A 22,420-nucleotide genomic window follows, 5' to 3' on the forward strand; every position below is an offset into this window, starting at 1 on the left:
AGAGCAATGGATTTGTTATTGAAAATAGTAAATGGTACTAGTATTTGTAGAATAGTTGAAGTTTCCTGGTTTTGTCTTATGATGCTGGGGAGGAAAATAAAAAAATAGAAATTTTCTACATGTTTTCGTATAGGAACCATATTCCCTCTATGTAATAATATTGATTATTTATTTTTTTGTTTAAAAGTTCATATTGATAACTTGATCCTTTAACAAATTAGAATATTGTAAATATACATACAGTTAATATTTTATATATTATTAATTATAGATATAATTAATTAGATATTTTAATAAATTGATTAATAAAATATGATGAGTGTAACATATTTAACTAATTATTATATAATTATTTATGATTCAAAAATTGTTACCATAATAAATGGCATAGCCATCAAAGAAAAAAGGACAAAAAGTTATAATCTGAACCCACGTACTAAAATCAAAATTGCTAAATTTTGTTTAGTATACAAGTTTAAGGAAATATTGTTTTAACACCCAACAATTTTTACACACTCTATATCTATTATTTTATACGATCGATTATAATTTATTTATTTATAATAATAATTATTTTAAGAATCAATAAATTTTTATTTTATAAATTGATATATAAAGTAATTATTATATAATTAACAACTCTTTATTATTAAAATTAGTTGTTAATAAAGTATTTTTTTATTTTTCTTTAATTTTTTTATATTTTTTTACAAATACAAAAGGTTAAATTTTTTGACTGATATGTTTAAAAATGAATCGTCAAATTCATCTTGTGTCAAAAACACATTTTTCATAACTTAATTTCCAACCTTAATTTTTATCTCATACACTTTCTGTTTCTTGTCTTTTGTCTGTTGCACCCTGCAAGTGATTCAATTTTTCTAACCTTTTGGATAGCTTAATTCAGAAAAGTCTTAGTTGTTGGTAATTATAGGATTGTTGCGAGCTAAAGTTGGTATCTTTTGAAAGAAAGGTGAATGAGTTGGGTTTCCAAATGGACGAGAATATGCTATCTTTATTACTGTATACATTCCTTCATCACGAAATACGATTGCAAGTCGTAACCAAATTTTAATATACTAGTAGTTCTCCTGGACACATCTGCAAATCGTAACGTCTTTGGCTTGTGTGAGAAAGAAAGAAATTGGAAACTCCACCATACAAAATATTATGTATTTAACCCTTTACAACTTCACTTCCAAAATTTATTTTTACGTTCATGGTTTTTTTCTTATCTCTTTCAATAAATGAACTTATTTGATGAATTTTCAGGTGGTGGAATCAGCGGTTCTTGCACCCATAGAATGCTAAATTCATCTTCGATTACAATATGGTGTGATCATTAATGGAGTGATGAGTTTATGTGGTTGTGACTTAAGGCATGAACAAGGGGCCATGCAAATACCTTTTGGTAATTATGAGAAAAAGAAATGATATTTTCACAAAATTTGATTTAACAAACTTTAACAAATAACCATTTTTGACTACTAGTAGTAGTTTGTTCAATTAGGTAAAATTTATTATGTATCTTTTGTAGTACAGTTGTACTTTTGGCCTCAGATTCTCTTACACTCATTTTATATAGTGTGTTCATATAAAATGATGAATGTTGGAATAATCTAACATTAAAATATAAAAATAAAAAATATCTTTAGATGAAATATATTTCCCTATTCTTAATCGAAAAATTATATTTATGTTGTAATCTATAATTTTAATATTATAGATTCCTAACAAATATTTATATAAAGCATACTATTATTTTAATAAATAATAAAGTTGGCCATCATCATAATTATAGTTTAAAATAGATTAATGGGATGAACCAGTATAATAATAATGATTCTTTCCAATGTTATGCAAAGTTATTCTGTAGTGCATTGCACTGCACTCTATTTTTTTATTTGTTTTTGCAAAGAAAATGGTAAAAAGGAGATTCTGTATCTAAGTGCCTGATAAAATTTTATTTCTTGCATTTTATTATTCACTTTCTTTTATATAGTTTATTGTTTATAATAACCGAAACAAACACGGCTCATGGGAATCATCACGAATATTAACATGCTTTGATAATAATTATGTTATTCTAAGAAAATATAAGAACTATTTGCCACTCTAACATTGTTTTCATTAATAATTATAAATTAATTGAAATTAACTTGAATAATGATGTATATACACGATATATTGAAAGATTTTGAAAATATGAAAGTTATAAGAAATGCTGTATGTTGAAGAATTTATTATTTCATTTTATTAATAATTTACATAATAATTAAATATATTTTAATTTTTATATGAAAGATATTTTTAAACTAAAAGATCTTTTAAAAATTAATTAAAACAAAAAAATTATTAAGTAACCCAATATTCCTCTTTGCTTTAATATATGGATTTGAATGTCATCTTCAAATCCTTCTTTTGATTTTTCTTTTGCAATTTTTGTTTTTCTTATTCTTAAGATCATATCTTTATTCAATTTGATATTTTTATTATCACATCTTTATTCAATTTAACATTTTTTTATTGTATTTATTCTTTTATCGATATCATTTTCTTTATTAATTATGGATTCTATGATAGTAACATTAGCATCTTTGATCATACAAAACAAAAGTTTGTTTTCAAAAAATACTTACTTTTCTCTAATATTTGATCAATAATTAACAAAATTTTAGTCATCCCAGTAATATATAAAATATCAATAATTAATTTGACATATAAATGAGTTTTAATTGTAATTATTCCTGTAATTGTTTTATTTGAAAAGTGCTTGATCATCAATTATATAGTTTGTATAACCATTATCTATATGATCCAATTTATTAGTTGAAACACCTGATATTATAAAAAGAAGTACTTCCTCTAATTTGTCTTCTACAATATTGATATCTTCTTGAAAATAATACAATTTATATTTTTTTTCCACGTGTCCCGGTTCACAGCATTACACAATATTGTGAAAACATAAAAGAGCAATGGACATTTATTGGGAATAGTAAATGATACTAGTATCCGTATAATACTTGGATGTTTCCTTCCTGGTTTTGTCTTCTGACGAAGAGGAAAAGAAAAAATAGATATTTTGTACATGTTCTCCTATAGGGACCATGATCCTTATGTAGTAATATCAGTTATTTATCTTTTGTCTAAAAGTTAATATTTATAATTTGGTCCTTTAACAAATTAGAACTTTAACACATTAGAATATTGTAAATATTTATGCAATTAATCTTTTATATATTTTTAGCCATAAATATAATTAATTAAATATTTTAATAAATTGATTAATAAAATATAATGATTCTAACCTATTTAATTATTTATTATATAATTATTTATGATCCAAAAATTATTACCATAATAAATTGCATAGCCATCAAAGAAAAAGAATACAAAAAGTTATAATTTGACCCACGTACTAAAATAAAAAAAGCTAAATTTTGTTTAGTATATAAGTTAAAGGAAATACTATTTTAACCTCCAACAATTTTTACACACACTCTATAGTTATTATTTTATTTAACTGACGATCAACTATAATATTTTATTTATAATAATAACTATTTTAAGTAATTAATAAATTTTTATTTTATAAATTAATATCTAAATTAATTATTATATAATTAACAATTTTTCATCATTAAAATTAGCTATTAACGAAATACTTTTTTAATTTTTTTACTTTTCTTTACAAATACAAAAGGTTAAATTTTTTTACTGACGAAAGTATGTTTAAAAATGAATTATCAAATTCAAACACATTTTTCATAATTTAATTTTCAACCTTAATTTTTATCTCATACACTTTCTGTTTGTTGTTCTTTGTCTGTTGCATCCCTGCAAATGATTCAATTTTTCTAACCTTTTTCATAGCTTAATCCAGAGAAGTCTTACTTGTTGGTAATTACAGGATTGTTGCGAGCTAAAATTGGTATCTTTTGAAAGAAAGATGAATGAGTTGGGTTCCCATATGGAGAAGAATATGCTATCTTTTATTGTATACATTCCTTCATCACTTTTGGAAAATTAGCTGATATTATTTGCTTAAACTCTAGCTATCCTTCAAGCTAGATTCCGTTTCCAAATATTCTGCACCGCACTTTATTTTTCTATTTGTTTTTGCAAAGAAAAGGGTCAAAATGAGGATTCCGTATCTAAGTGCCTGATAAAACTTTATTTCTTGCATTTTATTATTCACTTTCTTTTATATAGTTTATTGTTTTCAATAGCCGAAACAAACACGGCTCATGGGAATCATCACCAATATTAACATGCTTTGATAATAATTATGTTATTCTAAGAAAATATAAGAACTATTTGCCACTCTAACATTATTTTTATTAATAATTATAAATTAATTGAATTTAACTTGAATAATGATGTATATACACGATATATTGAAAGATTTTGAAAATATGAAAGTTATAATTAAGAAATGCGGTATGTTGAAGAATTTATTGTTTCATTTTATTAATAATTTAAATAATAATTAAATATATTTTAACTTTTATATGAAAGATATTTTTAAACTAAAAGATCTTTTAAAAATTAATTAAAATAAAAACAATTATTAAGTAACTCAATATTCCTTCTTTTGATTTTTTTTTTGCAATTTTTGTTTTTCTTCTTCTTGAAATGACATCTTTATTCAATTTGATATTTTTATTATCATATCTTTATTCAATTTGAAATTCTTTATTGTATTTATTTTTTTATCGATATCATCTCTTCTTTATTAATTATGGATTCTATGATAGTAACATTAGCATCTTTGATCACACAAAAGTTTGTTTTCAAAGAGTACCTACTTTTCTCTAATATTTGATCAATAATTAACAAACTTTTAGTCATCCCAGCAACATATAAAATATCAATAATTAATTTGACACATGAATGAATTTTAATTGTAATTGTTCCTATAACTTTCACAACTAAATTTTAATTGTAATTGTTCCTATAACTTTCACAACTAATTATTCTTCATTTCTAAATTTTAACATGGAAATATTAAGTTGGTTGAGCTATTTGAAAAGTGCTTGATCATGAGTTATATAGTTTATACAACCATTATCTATATGATCCAACCTTTTGTAAATTTGTTGGTTGAAACACGTAATATATAAGAAGTAGTACTTCATCTAACTTGTCCTCTACAAACATCTTCTTGAAAATATTGAGATTTGTATATCTTTTCCACATGTCCCGGTTGACAACATTTTTTCTTTATTTCAATCAATAACATGATCTTCTCTCATTAATCTTTGTTTTTTTATTGCTTACAATACATGTATCACTTATGACAAAGTAATTATAGACGAGTCCGATTTCTCTGCTGAGTTTTTTTTTTTTTATATTGTCCTCTACTAAGCATTAAAAACACACTGCTTTGGTACTTTAAAGATAATTTGAATATATTTTAAAATTTTAAAATTAATGGTCATCAGTGTATTTTGAAGGTACAACCGAGGAACAAGAGAGAAAAACCAGTATAGAATCCAAACTCAATTATAGACACATCTTTTGTGTTTTCAAATGAAGTAATAAATGCTATGTATCTCTCTAACAACATCCCCAAAGTATAATTAGTCATTATATATAGTGACTAATTTAGATACCGATTTATAAACTAAAAGTTATTGGTAGCTAGAATTGTCTCTATTATGAGGAAAAAATTATAATTGGTATGTGAATTAAACTCTAAATTAGTTACCATTGTTTTAGCCACCAAAGAAATTAATGTCTAAATTGATTTATAGTTATTAGTGACAAATGTAGACACTAATCCCTGGTAGCCAAAACTTTGATACCTAATTTTAGTGACCAATTTATAATCTAATTTACAAACCAGTTATAATTTTTTTATTCATAATAGATGTTATTTTAGATACGAATAATTTTAATAAATTAGTGTCTAAAATAGTAATTTTAGTGACCGAATATTTTTTATCTTTAAAATTAGTTGCTATTTAAATATTTTCTTTTAATATTTAGAATATCTCAATCTTGATTTCTTAAATTTAAATAATAACTAAATGTATTTTTAACTTTATATGAAAAATATTTTTCAAATTGAAAGATCTTTTAAAAATGAATTTAAATAAAAAATATATTAAGTAAATATTTTCAACATTTAAAAATAATTTTAATCATGTTTGGAAATCAATTTTTTTAAGTAATAATCTGAATCTGGACACTTGGTATTTAAAGATACGTTTATACGATATTCTACTTAATTTAGTAATGATATTCTTTTGGTGTGGATAGTTAATTTTTCTTACTACTTGTTCTTCCTTATAAAATACACTAGATTAAATTTATGCTTGTATGTTCCTAAAGGAAAAAAAAAAGATGACAAGGATTTAAGAAGGAACTAGACGGGAAAATTATATTAATATATATATATATATATATATATATATATATATAATAATAATAATAACTAGATTTTATCAAGAGTGAAGAATCTGAAAAGAAAATTAAAAAGCATAATCTTATTTGTAAAAATTTTCAATTTTTTAAAAATATTCCGGTAGTTTGTAGAATATTATAGATGAAGAAAAGAGATAAAGAAATATATGAACATGTTTAACTACACTCATTAATGAGAAAATTAAACAATCACCACCTTATTATCCACCTTATTATGAGAAAGTGCAACCATAATAAAAATATTTTATCAAATACTTGCATGATATATTTGACTTTCTTGGAATCTCCACCTTATAAATAAAGGTTTTTCATATATTTTCTATACTCATATATTTTCTATACTTAGCATTAAATAAAATAATGCTTTATGAGAAAATATGCTATCGAGGATGTACGATATTCTTTTCTTATACTATATATTACCTTAAACAGTTTATCTTAAATGGTGAATGATTAAAGTTGAAAAACGTCGAAAAGCTTATGCTTGTTCTCTTCTTTCTTTAACTTATTTTCTTTTCATTTACTTTATATGTTGATGGAGTTTGAGAAAGTACTTTGAAAAAATTACTCACAAGCCATTAGTGTGCTTCACGCCTATATAAATAACACCTAGTAAGAAAAATGAACTATGATAAGAAGGCAAGAGTGTTGCAAGTTCTTCTTTCTGTGTCTTGCTTAACCATGTTTCTTGGTTGTTTCTCTTCAGACAACTACCAATTATGGTTAGCAATAATCATGGAAACTCTTCTACACCTGCTGAGTTTTGTAATCGCACACAGGTAATGTGCCTGCTGCATTACAATTTCTAGTTCTGCTTGTTTTTTTTCAGATTTTTTTGTTTGGGTTTTCTTCCATTGTTTTTCTAATACACAGTGTTTTTCAAGTCTCTGTAATAGGACAAAGACTGACAGATTTTCTATGAGTGGTTGTTTCATCAACACCAATGGGATCCAGTACATCAAGGACGTTACCGTTGTATTTTGTCATCAATGTGGCCATTGCTCCAAGTTCACTGCACCTGGTATATGCCCGTTCACGATAAACAATTTCATTTCACTTCATATCAAACTCAACTTTTCTTCCTCGACAATAAACTATGTGTGTTTCAGATTCCCCTACTGCGATGGTTTCTCTTGAAGAAAATGTTCCAAGGATGGGTATGGTGATAAAATGGTTCAGGTCTGTGTCAGTGTTGGTGATATCAAAGGTACGTTACCCGATTTGGAATAAGATGAAAAAAAAAAAAAACGTTATTCTTACTTTTTGGATTGTTTTAATTTATAATTTTATTAACCTTTCCTTATTATTAAACCCTAAAAGTAAAAAGTATGATGATGGATGGATTAGCACAATAATTTATTAATAAGTATGACTTTAGGTTTCAGTGATTAAATATTAATCAGTCAAAACCCTTTTTGTATCTTAATTAAATGAGTTAGATGGGAGCACCGAGAAGAATCTACCTGGTCATGGAAGGTTTAGCTTTTGTATATTATGTGGAAACATTAACTTTTCTAATTTGACAGAGTCTGTGCGTTCAGCCAAGTCCAAGACTAGTGGAACTTTGGGGACACATTAAAAAAATAATAACAGTAAGTCCATTAATTTCAGGCATTAACGGATGGCAATAAGATAGATAAGAATAAAGCAAACTTCATCACTTTCTCTCCTCAACTCACGCTTTCTTTTCATCCAACAAAATCTTCTGCTCACACACTCATACGGTTCCAAATCTACCCGCTGAATAAAAATTACATTGATTTGTTAAATTTTAAGGATAAATATATATTTACACTTAATTTTTTACTCAGTGTGAACTTCATATTTTGCTCTTTATGCATGTGTACGTAGGTTTCTTTTTTTATTTGATGCCATTTTATTGTAATAGTTTTCGGTATGCATGACACTGATGTGATGGCTGTTATGCATTTTATATTTTGCATGGTAATTTGGATCTGCGTATGTTTATGCTAATGACATTGATGGGACATGCACTCCACACAGTGCCACTTTTTTCATTACCGGTTGAGTAGGTAGGGTTCACCTGTTTTATTTTTTAAATATCTTTTACTGTAGACTTGAAAGCTTGAAAGTGTCCGATTCATAGTAGGAAAAAATTGTTTGACATAATTTAACAACTCTTATAGGAGTAAAATAATTTTAATAAGAGTTAATTTTTATATTTTTAGAAAAAAAGAAAGTGAATAATAATAATAAAAAACAGTATTAAACGATAGTAAAAAAAATATGGTATCAAAATATTAGTGTTTTTCGCTGTAATATTGTCTTATCACGTGCCATGACATTGTCTTACGTGATACTGTGTAATCCAACAAGTTTCACAAAAGACAAATTTCATGATCGTCCCATTGCATAAACCATTTCACTGTAATGTGACATAGTTGACGAAGATAAGCTCTTTAAAGATATAATTCTAAATCTTTATTTAACAAAGTTTTTATGTATACAAAATTAAAAAAAAAAAATTAAACATACTTTCTTCCTTGAATTTGATTGTGCTGGGCCGAACGAATGGTGAAATAAAGTCTTTGGGCTTCATAGGCTAAGTTTTTAACAGTAAAGAAACGAGTCATATAGAAAAGATTTATATGTAAGTAAGGTTGTAAAACTCAAGTGAATCAATAATAAATAAATCACATAAAATATATAAGAATGAATATATTAGTTTAGAATTAGCTCTAAGTGATGAAAATATTTTATATACTCTTTTTCTGTTTAATTAATTAGAAAGGTATGTAGTCATATTATATCTGTTGCATGGTTAATAATTGACTGCCTTAATAACATAAACTTTAGAAAATATCTAACTGAATTGTATTTCAAGATACTTAAACACGGTAGGTACAATATGAATAGAAAAAGGTAAAAGCTCTCAAACATACAAGTATACAACCGTTAATTAAAATTTTATGATTTAAATAACTTTTAAGTTCATACTATATAATTGACTTCTGTTTTTAGTGCTTAATAATTTTTTTTCTTCAAATTGAATTGCTTATGATTTAACCATTTTTTTTGTTTAAGCCTTTCTTTTTTCTTGTGTCAATTCTATTGTTCACATGTTTGTTAAGTTTTTCATATAACAGTAGGTACTATTAAGTTCCTTATATTAATTGAATTGACATGACAAAAGCATGTAAGTTGTTTTGATAATAAGATATCGAAAGACCACACAAAAATCTTAATTACGTAATAATATTAATAAATTTAATAATAATCATTAAATTTATTTTTTATAATAATAGTTATAAACTCCTCTCTGAAAGTTTGCTGGTTAGTTCAAACTGTGCATTAACCAACCAATCAAAAGTCACCATTGGGTCTCTCTTTTTGATTCAAGATTGAATTGAAAGCATGCTTCTTCTTTTTACTAATACTGGGATCAAAGTCTTTTGAGTGGGAGAGACAGAGACACGCCAAAACCACCACCATCGCTCTCTCGTCTTCCTCTCTTTCCTCTCCTCTCACCGATCCTCTCACCATGGCCGAATTCTTGGATCTCGAATCCCAAGACGGCGTGCGCATGCCCTGGAACGTGATCCCAGGCACCAAGCAAGACGCCCTAAACTGCGTCGTTCCGGTCTCCGTTGTCTACACTCCCATAAAGCAATTCCCCTCCATGCCAGTCCTCAATTACACGCCTCTCCGATGCCGCACGTGCCGCTCCGTTCTCAATCCCTTCTGCATCGTCGACTTCGCCGCCAAGATCTGGATCTGCCCCTTCTGCTTCCAGCGCAACCACTTTCCCCCTCACTACGCCTCAATATCCGACGAATCCCTCCCGGCCGAGCTTTTCCCGCAGTACACCACCGTCGAGTATAACTCCGACGCCTCGTCCGCTGCCTCTGCCGCCGTACCTCCCGTTTTCCTCTTCGTCGTCGACACATGCGTCATCGAGGAGGAGATCGGATTCCTGCGCTCCGCGCTCGCGCAGGCTGTCGAGCTCCTTCCCGAGAATTCGCTCGTTGGACTCATCACCTTCGGGACGTTCGTGCATGTTCACGAGTTAGGGTTTGGTGCGTTGCCGAAGACGTACGTGTTCAAGGGATCGAAGGATGTCACCAAGGACCAGCTGCTCGAACAGATGAGCTTCTTCGCCAAGAAGCCACGCCCGGCCGTTGGTGTGGTCGCTGGCGCGCGCGATGGTCTCTCCGCGGACAGCATTTCGCGGTTCCTCGTGCCGGCGTCTGAGTGCGAGTTCACTATCAATTCGGTAATGTTTGTTGATTTGGAGTATGTTTGGTGTTAATTTCTGTGTGCGCACGGGTGCTACTCTCGATTTGGTAATGCCTGTTGAATGCCTTTGGCAGTGGAATGAAATGAATTCGGATTGCGTATATTTTGTGTTGATTTTGCGTGTATGTGTGTGTGCTCGCATTCCGCTCTCAATTCAGTTATGTAATGTTTGTTTAGTGTCTCTTGTAGTGGAATGAAATGAATTTGTATTTGGCAAGGTTTAAATTGTGGAAGTTTTTTTTGTCACCTGCACGGTGTTTTTTCTTTTTTGAAATTGCAGACACATGTGGCTGATGCAGCTGCAAATGCAATTGTCATGTGGTGGCAGACACTCCAAACACCTTGACATTGTGGTCAAAACTGTGTTCATAGACTGTTTTAAGACGCTGGTGTTAATTTGTGCGTATAGACTCTATTTTCAATTTGGGAATGTTTGTTCAGTGTCTCTTGTAGTGGAATGAGATGCATTTGGTGTGTGTATAATTGCATTCGGTGCTAAATTTTTGTGTGTACACTCCACTCTTAATATGGTAATGTTTGTTAAGTTTCCCTTGTACCGGAGTGGAATGAATTTGAGTGTTTTCTGTGTTAACTTTTGTGTTGAGTTTTTCTTGTAGTGAAATGAAATGAATTTGGAGTGTATTTTGTGTTAATTTATGGGTGGTATACTTGTGGTTTGGTTTGGTGGGCAGGTTTTGGAGGAGCTGCAGAAAGATCCATGGGCAGTGCCCGCAGATCAGAGAGCAACTCGGTGTACCAGCACAGCTCTGAGTATCGCAGCAAGTTTGTTAGGGGCATGTGTCCCTGGTTCTGCCGCAAGAATAATGGCATTTATTGGTGGACCGGCTACTGAAGGACCTGCCCCTGTAAGAGCCTCTTATGCAACTTATGTAGTCATATTTACGTTTGTCAATGAGTTATTTATTGTTGTAGTTGTGCATGTAGCAAAATTTGAGTTCTATGATTAGTTAGTGTTGTAGGTTATTCGAGTGAACATTAATAAGTGAAGCCTGTGTAATCAATGGAGTGTTTAGGCTGGTAGTAAAGGAACCTTTTCAGCAACAAAATGTTGAGGTTAACAATTATACTTTAAGTTTAAGCTTCAAAGATTTCTTAAGGATGATATTATATTTCATACATATATTTTTCTTATCATGACTGTATTTTAGATGGAACTCTCTATTATGACATCTTTTAGTAAAATTGAGTGTTGTACTTTCCTCCCTCCTCTTTAGTATCTAAACACAAATATTTTAGTTTTGAATGCATTTGCTATGTTGGCATTTTTTATTTGGCATGTACAATGGATCTTGGTGTTTTGAATGCCTGCATCAGTGTAATGTATTTAACTTTGAGTCCATTTTGTTGAACTTGTAAAATTGAGTTTGCATCATAGGCAATAATGAATTCCATCTTACTTGATTGGTTGATGACATTCAGCTGCTTCCATCTTTTGAACTATTGTATATTGCAGATTGTATCCAAACAACTTTCTGAACCAATTCGATCCCACAAGGATCTGGATAAAGATTCTGTGCCACATTACCATAAATGTGTGAAATTCTATGATGGACTTGCAAAGCAGCTTGTACATCAAGGACATGTACTAGATCTCTTTGCTTGTGCTCTTGATCAGGTAATGTTCACTTTTATCAACTGACCTTTTTTTGTTCAGTACACAGCTGTTTACTTGTGTATAAGTTAACCAGTGTTTGTCTCTGCTTCCCCCTAAAGAACCTTCACTGTTAAGTTTTTGCCAAACTTAGAATATTTAAACAACAATCTAACTTCCAAGTATCCAGTGTAATCAAGAGTTTGTGACGATGCTTTAACTTGTTATTCACTTCTTCCCATTCTTTAATACTTATATTTTTTTTCCCACAAATATATTTTTTTTACCAAGTTTCTTTTTCTTCCCCTGATTTCTTAGTTTTTATGAGTATTCTTTATCTGTCTTGTCTGAAATCTTCGCTTCTATTTTATTTGTTAGATTTAATTTTATGAAAAATAATTTTTTCAATCATTATTTTTAAATGAAGGTGGATGATACTTTAGGGAAGTCCTTCCAATGAGCCATAATTCTAATACCTCTCACCATTAATAATTAGACTGTCCTAATTCATAATTCCTGTAGTCTGAAATCCCTGGTTTGTTTATGGATAAAATAAAAAATAGTTGATAATTTTGTTACCTGCTATCTGATTTCATTTCTGGTCAAGTTATGTGATGCTAAGCTTTATACTTTTAGTTGGACTATATTGGCTGACAAAAGTGTTATTCCTTATTTCTGTTGATGTTAGACATTTTTGTTTGTGGTTATTTTGCTTTGTATAATTCATAATTCCTGTAGTCTGAAATCCCTGGTTTGTTTATGGATAAAATAAGAATAGTTGGAAATTTTGTTACCTGCTATCTGATTTCATTTCTGGTCAAGTTATGTGATGCTAAGCTTTATACTTTTAGTTGGACTGTATTGGCTGACAAAAGTGTTATTCCTTATTTCTGTAGATGTTAGACATTTTTGTTTGTGGTTATTTTGCTTTGTATAATTTTCACGTATTGAAAAACATTAAATTTCTTGTTTATACTTTATCCTCCAGGTAGGAATTGCGGAACTTAAAACTGCTGTTGAAAGGACTGGAGGCCTTGTTGTACTTGCTGAAAGTTTTGGTCATTCAGTGTTCAAGGATTCGCTTAAGCGTGTTTTCCAATCGGGTGATTATGATTTGGGTCTCTCTTCAAAGTAAGTCTTATTTTTTTCATTTTCTTTCTTTGATGTGTGGATTTTCCTTATTTGCTATTGAAGAGTCCACATGGAATAGAGATATGACCAAATAATAATGTATAGGCGGGTGTAAAATTCATCTTATTAAGTTAGTCACCTTATTAAGTCAGTTTTGTGAGGTTGAATTAGACTTAAATTTTACTTTTTTAAGATGATATTAGAATTATTCAAAGCCTATCTTAGTCAAGCTTGTTGGGTCTCGTGTCACCTACAATCGGGTTCCCCTAGTTCCGATATTAGGGACTGTATTGAAGATATCACATTAATTAGAGATAAAGGCAAATTAGAACATATAAGTGGGTGGAAACCTTGTCTTACAAGTTGGTTTCATGAGGTTGAGTTAGGCTTAAGTTTTACTTTCTTAAGATGATATCAGAGCCTATCCTAGGCTTATATATTTCATGTATGTTTAATGCTTGAAATAATATAAAAATAAAATTGATGAAAAAAAGAAAAAAAGAAAAAAAATGACTATAAGAAAATATTATGACTGTTGTATATATTAGTTGAATGTTATATTTTAGGTTTGGTTTAGGAAAAAGAGGTAGTGTGGGATTTGGGACGTGATGTCTTATTCAGCATGGGTAAACAAGTCTTCTAGCGGATCAAGGTTTAACCCAAAGGACAATGCAAATTCATAAAACATGATTATTAGCAATACACCAATAAGCAACACTGTTAACTTTTGAGCACTTTTTTCATTTTTAATTGCTGAAACTTTTCAAACACGTATTTTAAATGTATCTAAACGTATCTGTGTCAGATACATCCTAGACACGGATAGCTGACTTGTTGACTCAATCAGCTCCATTCTTTTATGTATTAGAAGAACCAAGCTTTGACACCAAGCTAGTGCTGGATAATAGACCATAAGCTATGAAACTCGTACGCGTCTTGCAAACGGTGTGCCCCCGTGTACGTATTAGATATCAACTTTACGACACTCATAGAACAAATACCGACACTACAACACTCATAGGACACATATCGTATAGAAGTGTCCAATTCAAAAGACATTTTGTTTGTCTATGACATAATTTTGACACGTTCCAACACAATGTTAACAAGGGGAAATACAATGATTTTCTGAAAACCCATATACTTGTAAACTTATTGCACAAATTTGTATTATGATTATAGAAATGAGGAACAAATCTTATATGATGACTATTTTTCACTTTTTGGATATTATATAGACTTATTAAGTTCATTTTTGTATTAGGTGACATTATGTTTAGATTATTATATTTAACTAACCTTGTTTATAGATGATTTTGAGTATATAGATATTGGTTGTTAAATTAAATGATTCATAATGATCTAATATATAGATTTGTGTCCCTATGTCTCACATTTTGGAGACTACATGAGTCGAAGTGTTCATGTTGTGTCTTACATGACCTTACTGCAAATGTAATATCATTCCCATTTATAACATATATTAAACTCTTAACGGTTAGTATAGATGGTTTTTATTGTCATGTGTTGCTTTATATAATGACTTTTATTTCTCATTTAACATTTTTTTTTTTGCAGTGGAATATTTGAGATAAACTGCTCTAAGGACTTGAAAATCCAGGGTATTATTGGCCCTTGTGCATCTCTTGAAAAGGTATGTGTAGAATGTCTCACCTCTTTTCTACTACTTATCTCCACGACATAGATGCTTATCTACCTATCTATATCTGCAGAAAGGCCCATTATGTTCAGATGCTGTTATTGGTCAAGGGGGTACAAGTGCATGGAAGATGTGTGGCCTCGACAAATCCACATCATTGTGCCTGTTTTTTGATGTTGTGAGGAAGGAAAGTCCTGATGCAGCCATGCAGGCCACAAGCAATCAATTTTACTTCCAATTCTTGACTTAGTATGAACACCGTCTCAATACTCCTTTGAGTAATGTTTTATCTGTTATGGTAACGTACATGAAATATTTCTCACTCATCACAGATGTTTTGCTTCAGTTATCAGAATAGCAAAGGGCAGATGAGATTACGGGTTACGACACTGTCACGTAGATGGATTGCTGGACCCGAAAGTATACAGGTAAGGTTTCATCTGCAACCTTTTGATTCGTTATACCTGCAAAACAAAGCTTTTGTTCACTGTTTCTACCACTATATTCCTTCCCTTGCTTAGCTTCCTTGTTGGAAGCTTTTGGTTTTGGGGTAATTGGTTTAGCTGATTGGTAAGTGCCGAGTCTAGGCTTTGGAGCTGAAGTGAAGTTAAGACAGTTGTTCAATAGGTAGGTTGGTATTTAGAAAGTAGGTTGCTTCCTTTTATGATATGCAATTGGGTTGCTGTGCTCCTTTCCTCTGAAATATTGGCTATACATGATATATGTGTATATATGTTAGTAGAAATAAGTTTACAGTTTATATAGTCATCATATATAATAAGGCAATTAGTACAGTTGTAGGTTTTATTAATGAGTTAGTCAGTGCAGCTTTCTTACAGTGTGACGTGATAATAAAATTCAGTTCATTTTCTCTCATTCTCTCTTCAGCTTTGTTGATCAATATATATATATATATATATATATATATATATATATATATATATATGTATGTATGTATGTATGTATGTATGTATGTACTGTGTTTGTAAATGGATTCATCGCAGTTCTCATGTATTGTAGTCATTTTTGTACTGAACTTTTCCTTCACCGAAACAAAAAGATCTAGCTTTCTTCTTTTATTTATTTTTTACTTATGATTCATTCTTGTATGAGGGAGAGCCTAGGGGCCATGATAAAGTTATCTGATTTTTTTACTTTGAAGTCACGCAGAATCTAATCATCAAATTATCCTCTATGGTTGTGGGAGTGAATCTGGGGTACATATAGTCACCCTAGACCCAACAATGTAGTTATCTCATGCATAGGTCACCATTTTTAGTTTCCTACACAAAGATGAGGGGCTATTTCTGGCTCTTTTTAGTGTTTTGGCTTAGGGCATAACCTTACCCTTTGAAATTGGCTTAGACCATATCTCTACTCATTGTGGGATCTTAAGCTCTTGGAGTACACATTTCAGTGGCCACACACTGACATTTTATTTAGCCTTTTTGGTCAACCCCTCTGGAGGTAGTCCTTTGAGAGATACTATGACCTAGAGGTGACCACCTAGGGCGGGCTTCCAACTCATCCTTCTAGACTAGGAGCTATGGGCTGGGAACAGTGCAGTAGAGTTGACCCAACAACAAATCTAGGATAGATTCTGGTATAATTTTAAAATTTGGACTTAGGGTCTAATTGAAGCCCAAAAAATTAACTTGTAAGATGTGATTGTCAAAGTCTGGTAAGCACTATTTAATTCATATCACTATTGAATTTGAGATTACATACATACTCACCCTTCAATCCTGCAATTAAGGTAGCCCAAAGAAGCCACTGCTAAGGTGTATTATGTCCATGTGTTATAGATGATGTGAGCTTAATTTAAGCCCCCAGAAGGGGTGAGCATTAACCAACTCATTTTAAGGAGTACTATGACTGAATGCTAAGATTATGTGCGATCCTAGCACATCCCTTGCTCCTGGAATTGGATATTTGGAACATAAAGTTTATTAGATTGGATATTTGCTGGTGGCCCGTTATCAAGGTCGGGTTAGTGTTGATACCTTTGTCATATATCTAGTAAATGTGGGGTCTTCAATGTCTATTATGTGGGATAACCATGCTCAAACCATTTGTAGAATACTTTTGCCATATATCTAGTAAATGCGGGGTCTTCAATGTCTATTTTGTGTGGGATAACCAGTGGTTTTGGTTGTTCAATGTTGCGTGGGATAATTTTTCAAGTAACTTGCTCTACTCTATTTCTTTCTCAGTGTTATAGAAAAATCATTTGGTTGTTATTTTATGAAAGATTTCAGTGTTTCTATAAATTTATGTCTAAATTGTAGGACTTGATTGCTGGATTTGACCAAGAAGCAGCTGCCATAGTCATGGCTCGTCAAGTCTCTTTCAAAATGGAAACAGAGGTGAGTGCTGGATGTTGTTTTCCCTCTTTTTTTATAATAAAGACTACCATAGTCTAGTTCATTAAAAGAAATACTAGCAACTTCAAGAACTGCAGCCCCTTCAAGTGGATCCTGTTCATCTCCACCAATATCGCACATTTTTCATTCATTCTCTTTATAACTATTACTCTTTTTTGAGGGGGGACGAAAATATTCGTGTATTAAAACTAAATCATCAGCTCCTTTTTGGATTAATCCTATTTCTTTTCATAGAGTGAATAAATTAATATATGCTTCAGTTTCTCTTATAACAAGAAGACAATGATGACTTTAGGATTAAGCCTGCTCTTATTTATTGGACTTGGGTACGACCCAATATGTGCCAATGCAAATTAATTTACAGAACTAAAATGCATTATAATTAATTGTTGCCTGTTCTTTTATGTTTTCATGTTTTGTAATGATGTAATTTTGGAATCAGGCTGAATTTGATCCTATCAGATGGTTGGACAAGGCATTGATAAATTTGTGTTCCCGATTTGGGGAATTTCAAAAGGACACACCATCATCTTTCAGTTTGTCTCCCAGGTTGTCAATATTTCCACAATTTATGTTTCATTTCCGACGCTCTCAGTTTGTTCAGGTATTGTATTGTCGGATTTTTATAAATTTGTGATATTTGGTGCACTAATATTTGTACTTACCTATTTCCCTAATTATATTTATCACAGGTCTTCAACAACAGCCCAGACGAGACTGCTTACTTTAGAATGATACTGAACCGTGAAAATGTTGCTAATTCTGTTGTCATGGTTCAGCCTTCATTGATTTCTTATTCATTCCATTCTGGTCCAGAACCAGCTCTTCTTGATGTTGCTGCCATTGCGGCTGATAAGATCCTGCTTTTGGATTCATTTTTCACTGTTGTTATTTTTCATGGTTCAACAATTGCTCAGTGGCGTAAGGCTGGATATCATAATGAACCGGAACATCAGGTATTCTTTGATTATATTATTGCTAATCTGAGAATAGTTATTCTATTTAGTTTTGATCTGAGGTTTTTGTTGGAGAATTACAATATCCAACTCACTGTCAGTATTTTTTCTTTTTAATTTCAGTGATGGGAAAAATTATTGTAGATTATGGGCATTTATTTATTTATTACTTTTTTATCGGCAATGTTAGTTGTTGTTAGTAGGGGGAGTTGAACCCATAACCTCTCTCACCCTCCTTTCAAAACCTACTGAACCAACCTTATATTTCAAAATTGTTAGTGGGGGAGTAGATTTTGGGCTTTTATAGATCATATTGATTTAAGATTAAATTCAGTAAGGGGCTTGGGCTCGCTGCAAATTTTATTTTTCAGGTATAGATAGGGCTATATTTGCAGCTACTGCAAAGTTTTAGCTAATCTGGTAGCTCCTTGGCTGCTGTTAGGCATCCTTTTTATAATACTTGGGCTTTATTTTTTTGACTTTTATGATTCTTGTATTAATTGTTTAGTGAGAAATCCAGGCTATGGCCTGTGTTATATCAAACCAACCTGGTAATTTGAATTGGTCTTTGGACACCTTTACCGGGTCTTAGTAAGCTTCTATCGGTGTTTTCTTGATGTTATAATGTCTAGAACTGCACTAAATCACCAATGTTCTTACCTTGACAATTTATTTGATTAAGTGGCTATATTTTTCAGGCATTTGCTCAATTGCTACGAGCTCCTCATGATGATGCAGATTTAATAATAAAGGAGAGGTTTCCTGTACCTCGCCTGGTCATTTGTGATCAGCATGGCTCTCAGGTTACTTTCTATTCTTTCTTGCCATTGATCGGCGGCTTGCTTTCTTGCTGCTACCGTTCGTTTTTCATTGCTGCTAATTTGTCACCCCTTTCATTGTTTGCTAATTACCATGCTGTCATTACAGAATTATTGTTCTGAATTTTTGTCTTTTAATTTTGCTTTTGTATTTCACTCAGCACTTGTATACATGTACACCGGTTAAGAACTCCTAGTATCCTCAATATTTTGTCATTCTCCCTGAGATTTCATCTGGATAGGGGGCTCAGATTTTTCCATTTCATCCTTTCATTAGTGATTTTAAAGTTCACGGTAGTATTTTGCAATTCAACCCAGATTGCATGAATTTCATAAGTTGTTGCCACTATCAGAATAAATTACTTTTTTTTTAACTAATTATACCGACATGTTATGTTTATCCAACTAATGACATTTAATGTACTGAGGAACATGTATTTCATAACTTTGAATTTGGTATATATACTCTTTAGGTTTTCATGGCATGGATTGTTTGCTTTTCCTCAGAATGTTACATATATATGTAAGGTTAAACAACCGTATTAGTTATTAGACATTTATGTGCGACTAGAAGGGTTTATATCTCATTTACTAAAGCAAATGAATAAAGCTGATATTCGATATAGTATTCTCCCAATGTGTGAACAATGAATTAAAATTAATGGGTGACAAAAAGCTATTGATGCCATCCATGGTTTTCTGTAATCCTTGTGCATGTGGGTTTCCTTGAGACCCGTTGGCAGTGAAAAAAGAAAGTGAATTTACATGTCAGTTTCATTTTAAAAGCTCTCCCTATTGGTTGTTAATGTATGATAAGAATAATTCTTGTTTATTGGTGAGCTTGAATTTGAATATAGCTGTAATTTAATTGGTGTGATTCATATGCTTTGAAGCTCCATTCGTTTTACAGTAATGTAAGATGTTTTGTGTTGATGTATGTGCAGGCTCGATTTTTACTGGCAAAGTTAAATCCTTCTGCGACTTACAACACCGAAAATTATCATCCTGGAGGAGATATTATCTTTACTGATGATGTTAGCTTTGAGGTCTTCCTGGATCACTTACAAAGATTAGTAGTTCAATAAATTATGACCTTGGAGTTTTTATGTAAAATTTTCTTTTTATTGCTCCCTGTACATCAACTTCATTTTAGTCTGCTGTTACAATTTCCAATTTTGTGCAAAATGTTGTAATTATTTGGAATCGACCGATCAAATCAGTGACACACGAGGAGTAAATCTATTCTCTTTGTAGCTATATATCCAGGTTTCAAGCTTTTCTTTGGTGGCCAAAGTTTCTCCTATGTTCTAGTCAATAACAAACCTTTTTTTTATTCTTAAAAATGATTTGTTTTAGTTCTTATACTTTCGTTTTAATCTATGTTCTACTTTTTAATATTTGTATTTCGTTAGTTATATTATGTTGATTTATTTTTAAATGAACTTTAAAACATTTTATATTTTCCTTTCGGTATTTCAAGTTATTATTTATCATAACAAGCATGTAACAAGTTTTTTTAATATATATCATTTTTTAATACTCTAAATTGTAAGCCATCAAAGCATGAATTGGAGGGCACTATTGACTAAACAAGACACGACCAATGGATTCTTAAACCCATTCTGCAGGTGATATGCACATTTAAAGCACCATACAAAAAAATTAACCACATTTTCAACTTTTTTAACCAATTAATCGGTCTAAAATCTGTCATGGAATCAATTACCCTTCCCCCAACCATGGCGTCAACAACAAAAGGATCATTTATCCATTCACTTTAGTTCAATTCATGGAAAGGTACTCATTTTTTAGGTCATTCAGCATAATTTCTTAACCTAACAACACCAACTATTGACCACAGACCACATTTAACCATCAATTTAATTAAGGATGTGAGCAACAAAATTATGTAACGGAATCTAAGTTAGCAAGATATGATTAGGGATCAGTAACATCTATAATAACTGATATCAATATTGAATCTGATACACAAGGTACTTAAGCATATCTATCATTATCTTAACCGATAAGTTTTTATTATTTTTATTTAAAACATGTCAGGATAAAAATCACTCATTTTATTTTAACCAAAATATCATTTTATATAAATCACATAACCTCATATTTATTAATACACGACGATAAGTAAAAAATATTATGAGACGAAACAATAATTACATCACTCAGTTATCGAAAAAATCTTAAATAACAAATACCTAATTTAAAAATATTTTTTTAAGAATTTTATATAAAAGAACAAAATTAATAGAAATTTAATTAGAATACTTAAATTTACTTTAAAAATTAAATATAAAATAAAAACCGAAACATATTTGAATATTAAATTTATTTTTTATCAAATTATAATATTTGAGATTTATTTTCTCATAATTTTTTATTGTGAAAAATAATAGAAAGGGAAGATGGAAAAAGTGAAAAAACAAGACTTGAAAAATTTTAAAAATACGAAAAATAAAAAAGTTTTAATGATTGAATGTAGTTCAATGTTAAAGAAATTTGAGAAAAAAGTTATGTAAACCATAATATATATATATATATATATATATATATATATATATATATATATATATATATATATATATATATATATATATATATATATATATATATATATATATATATATATATATATAATTTACAACTATGTATAAAGGATTTTTTTTCTATAATTATTATTTATTTTACTTTTTATAATATAATTATTTGTTAAATTTTTAAAAACTAATTATTATTTTTACATATTTTTTATAAAATTTTTATTTTTTTATTTTTTTCTCTATTCGTCTTTATTTTAGGTTTCCCTTCAATTATTTATGTACAAAAAAAACTCAATTTTTTGAGTTATCTAAATACATGTTTTGTTTTTGTTTTATAATTCATAATTATAACAATAACAAAAATCTTTCTAAAAATATAAAATGATAATGAAGTAATTACAAATATACATGATCTATGAATAAATATATATTGCATTGAAAAGTGCATTATCATAAATAATAAAAAATACATGATTTATTAAAAAGAAATAGTAAAAAATAAGTTTATAATTACATAGTCAAAGGATAATACCTGCACAGTTATTAGGTCATTGTAACTTTATTAATTTTATTTAATTTGGTCCCTATTTTCATTTTATGTTCAATTAGGTC

The 22,420-nt window shown here is 30.1% G+C and overlaps 1 protein-coding gene across 1 annotated transcript; it reads left to right on the top strand.

Annotated features, from left to right (window-relative positions):
- The first annotated feature begins 9,825 nt into the window (after nucleotides 1–9,825).
- LOC114166871 (Sec23/Sec24 protein transport family protein) lies at nucleotides 9,826–20,509 on the top strand. The gene is made up of 12 exons (XM_028051746.2): nucleotides 9,826–10,666; nucleotides 11,382–11,555; nucleotides 12,164–12,325; nucleotides 13,290–13,432; nucleotides 15,011–15,086; nucleotides 15,166–15,341; nucleotides 15,439–15,520; nucleotides 17,381–17,458; nucleotides 17,919–18,080; nucleotides 18,169–18,432; nucleotides 19,131–19,235; nucleotides 20,195–20,509. Exons 1-12 carry the CDS (start codon nucleotides 9,935–9,937, stop codon nucleotides 20,333–20,335), a joined length of 2,295 nt encoding a protein of 764 aa, XP_027907547.1. The 5' UTR covers nucleotides 9,826–9,934; the 3' UTR covers nucleotides 20,336–20,509.
- Nucleotides 20,510–22,420: the final 1,911 nt, after the last annotated feature.

This window comes from Vigna unguiculata, chromosome 10 (assembly GCF_037176805.1).
Source record: "Vigna unguiculata cultivar grain cowpea cultivar isolate G323 ecotype 2 chromosome 10, ASM3717680v1, whole genome shotgun sequence".
Lineage (NCBI taxonomy): Eukaryota > Viridiplantae > Streptophyta > Magnoliopsida > Fabales > Fabaceae > Vigna > Vigna unguiculata.

Coding starts and splice junctions, on each gene's coding strand:
- LOC114166871 (XM_028051746.2), top strand. CDS start 9,935: ATGGCCGAATTCTTGGATCTCGAATCCCAAGACGGCGTGCGCATGCCC. Junction 10,667..11,381: donor GCGAGTTCACTATCAATTCG/GTAATGTTTGTT, acceptor TTTGGTGGGCAG/GTTTTGGAGGAGCTGCAGAA. Junction 15,087..15,165: donor CTTGTGCATCTCTTGAAAAG/GTATGTGTAGAA, acceptor CTATATCTGCAG/AAAGGCCCATTATGTTCAGA.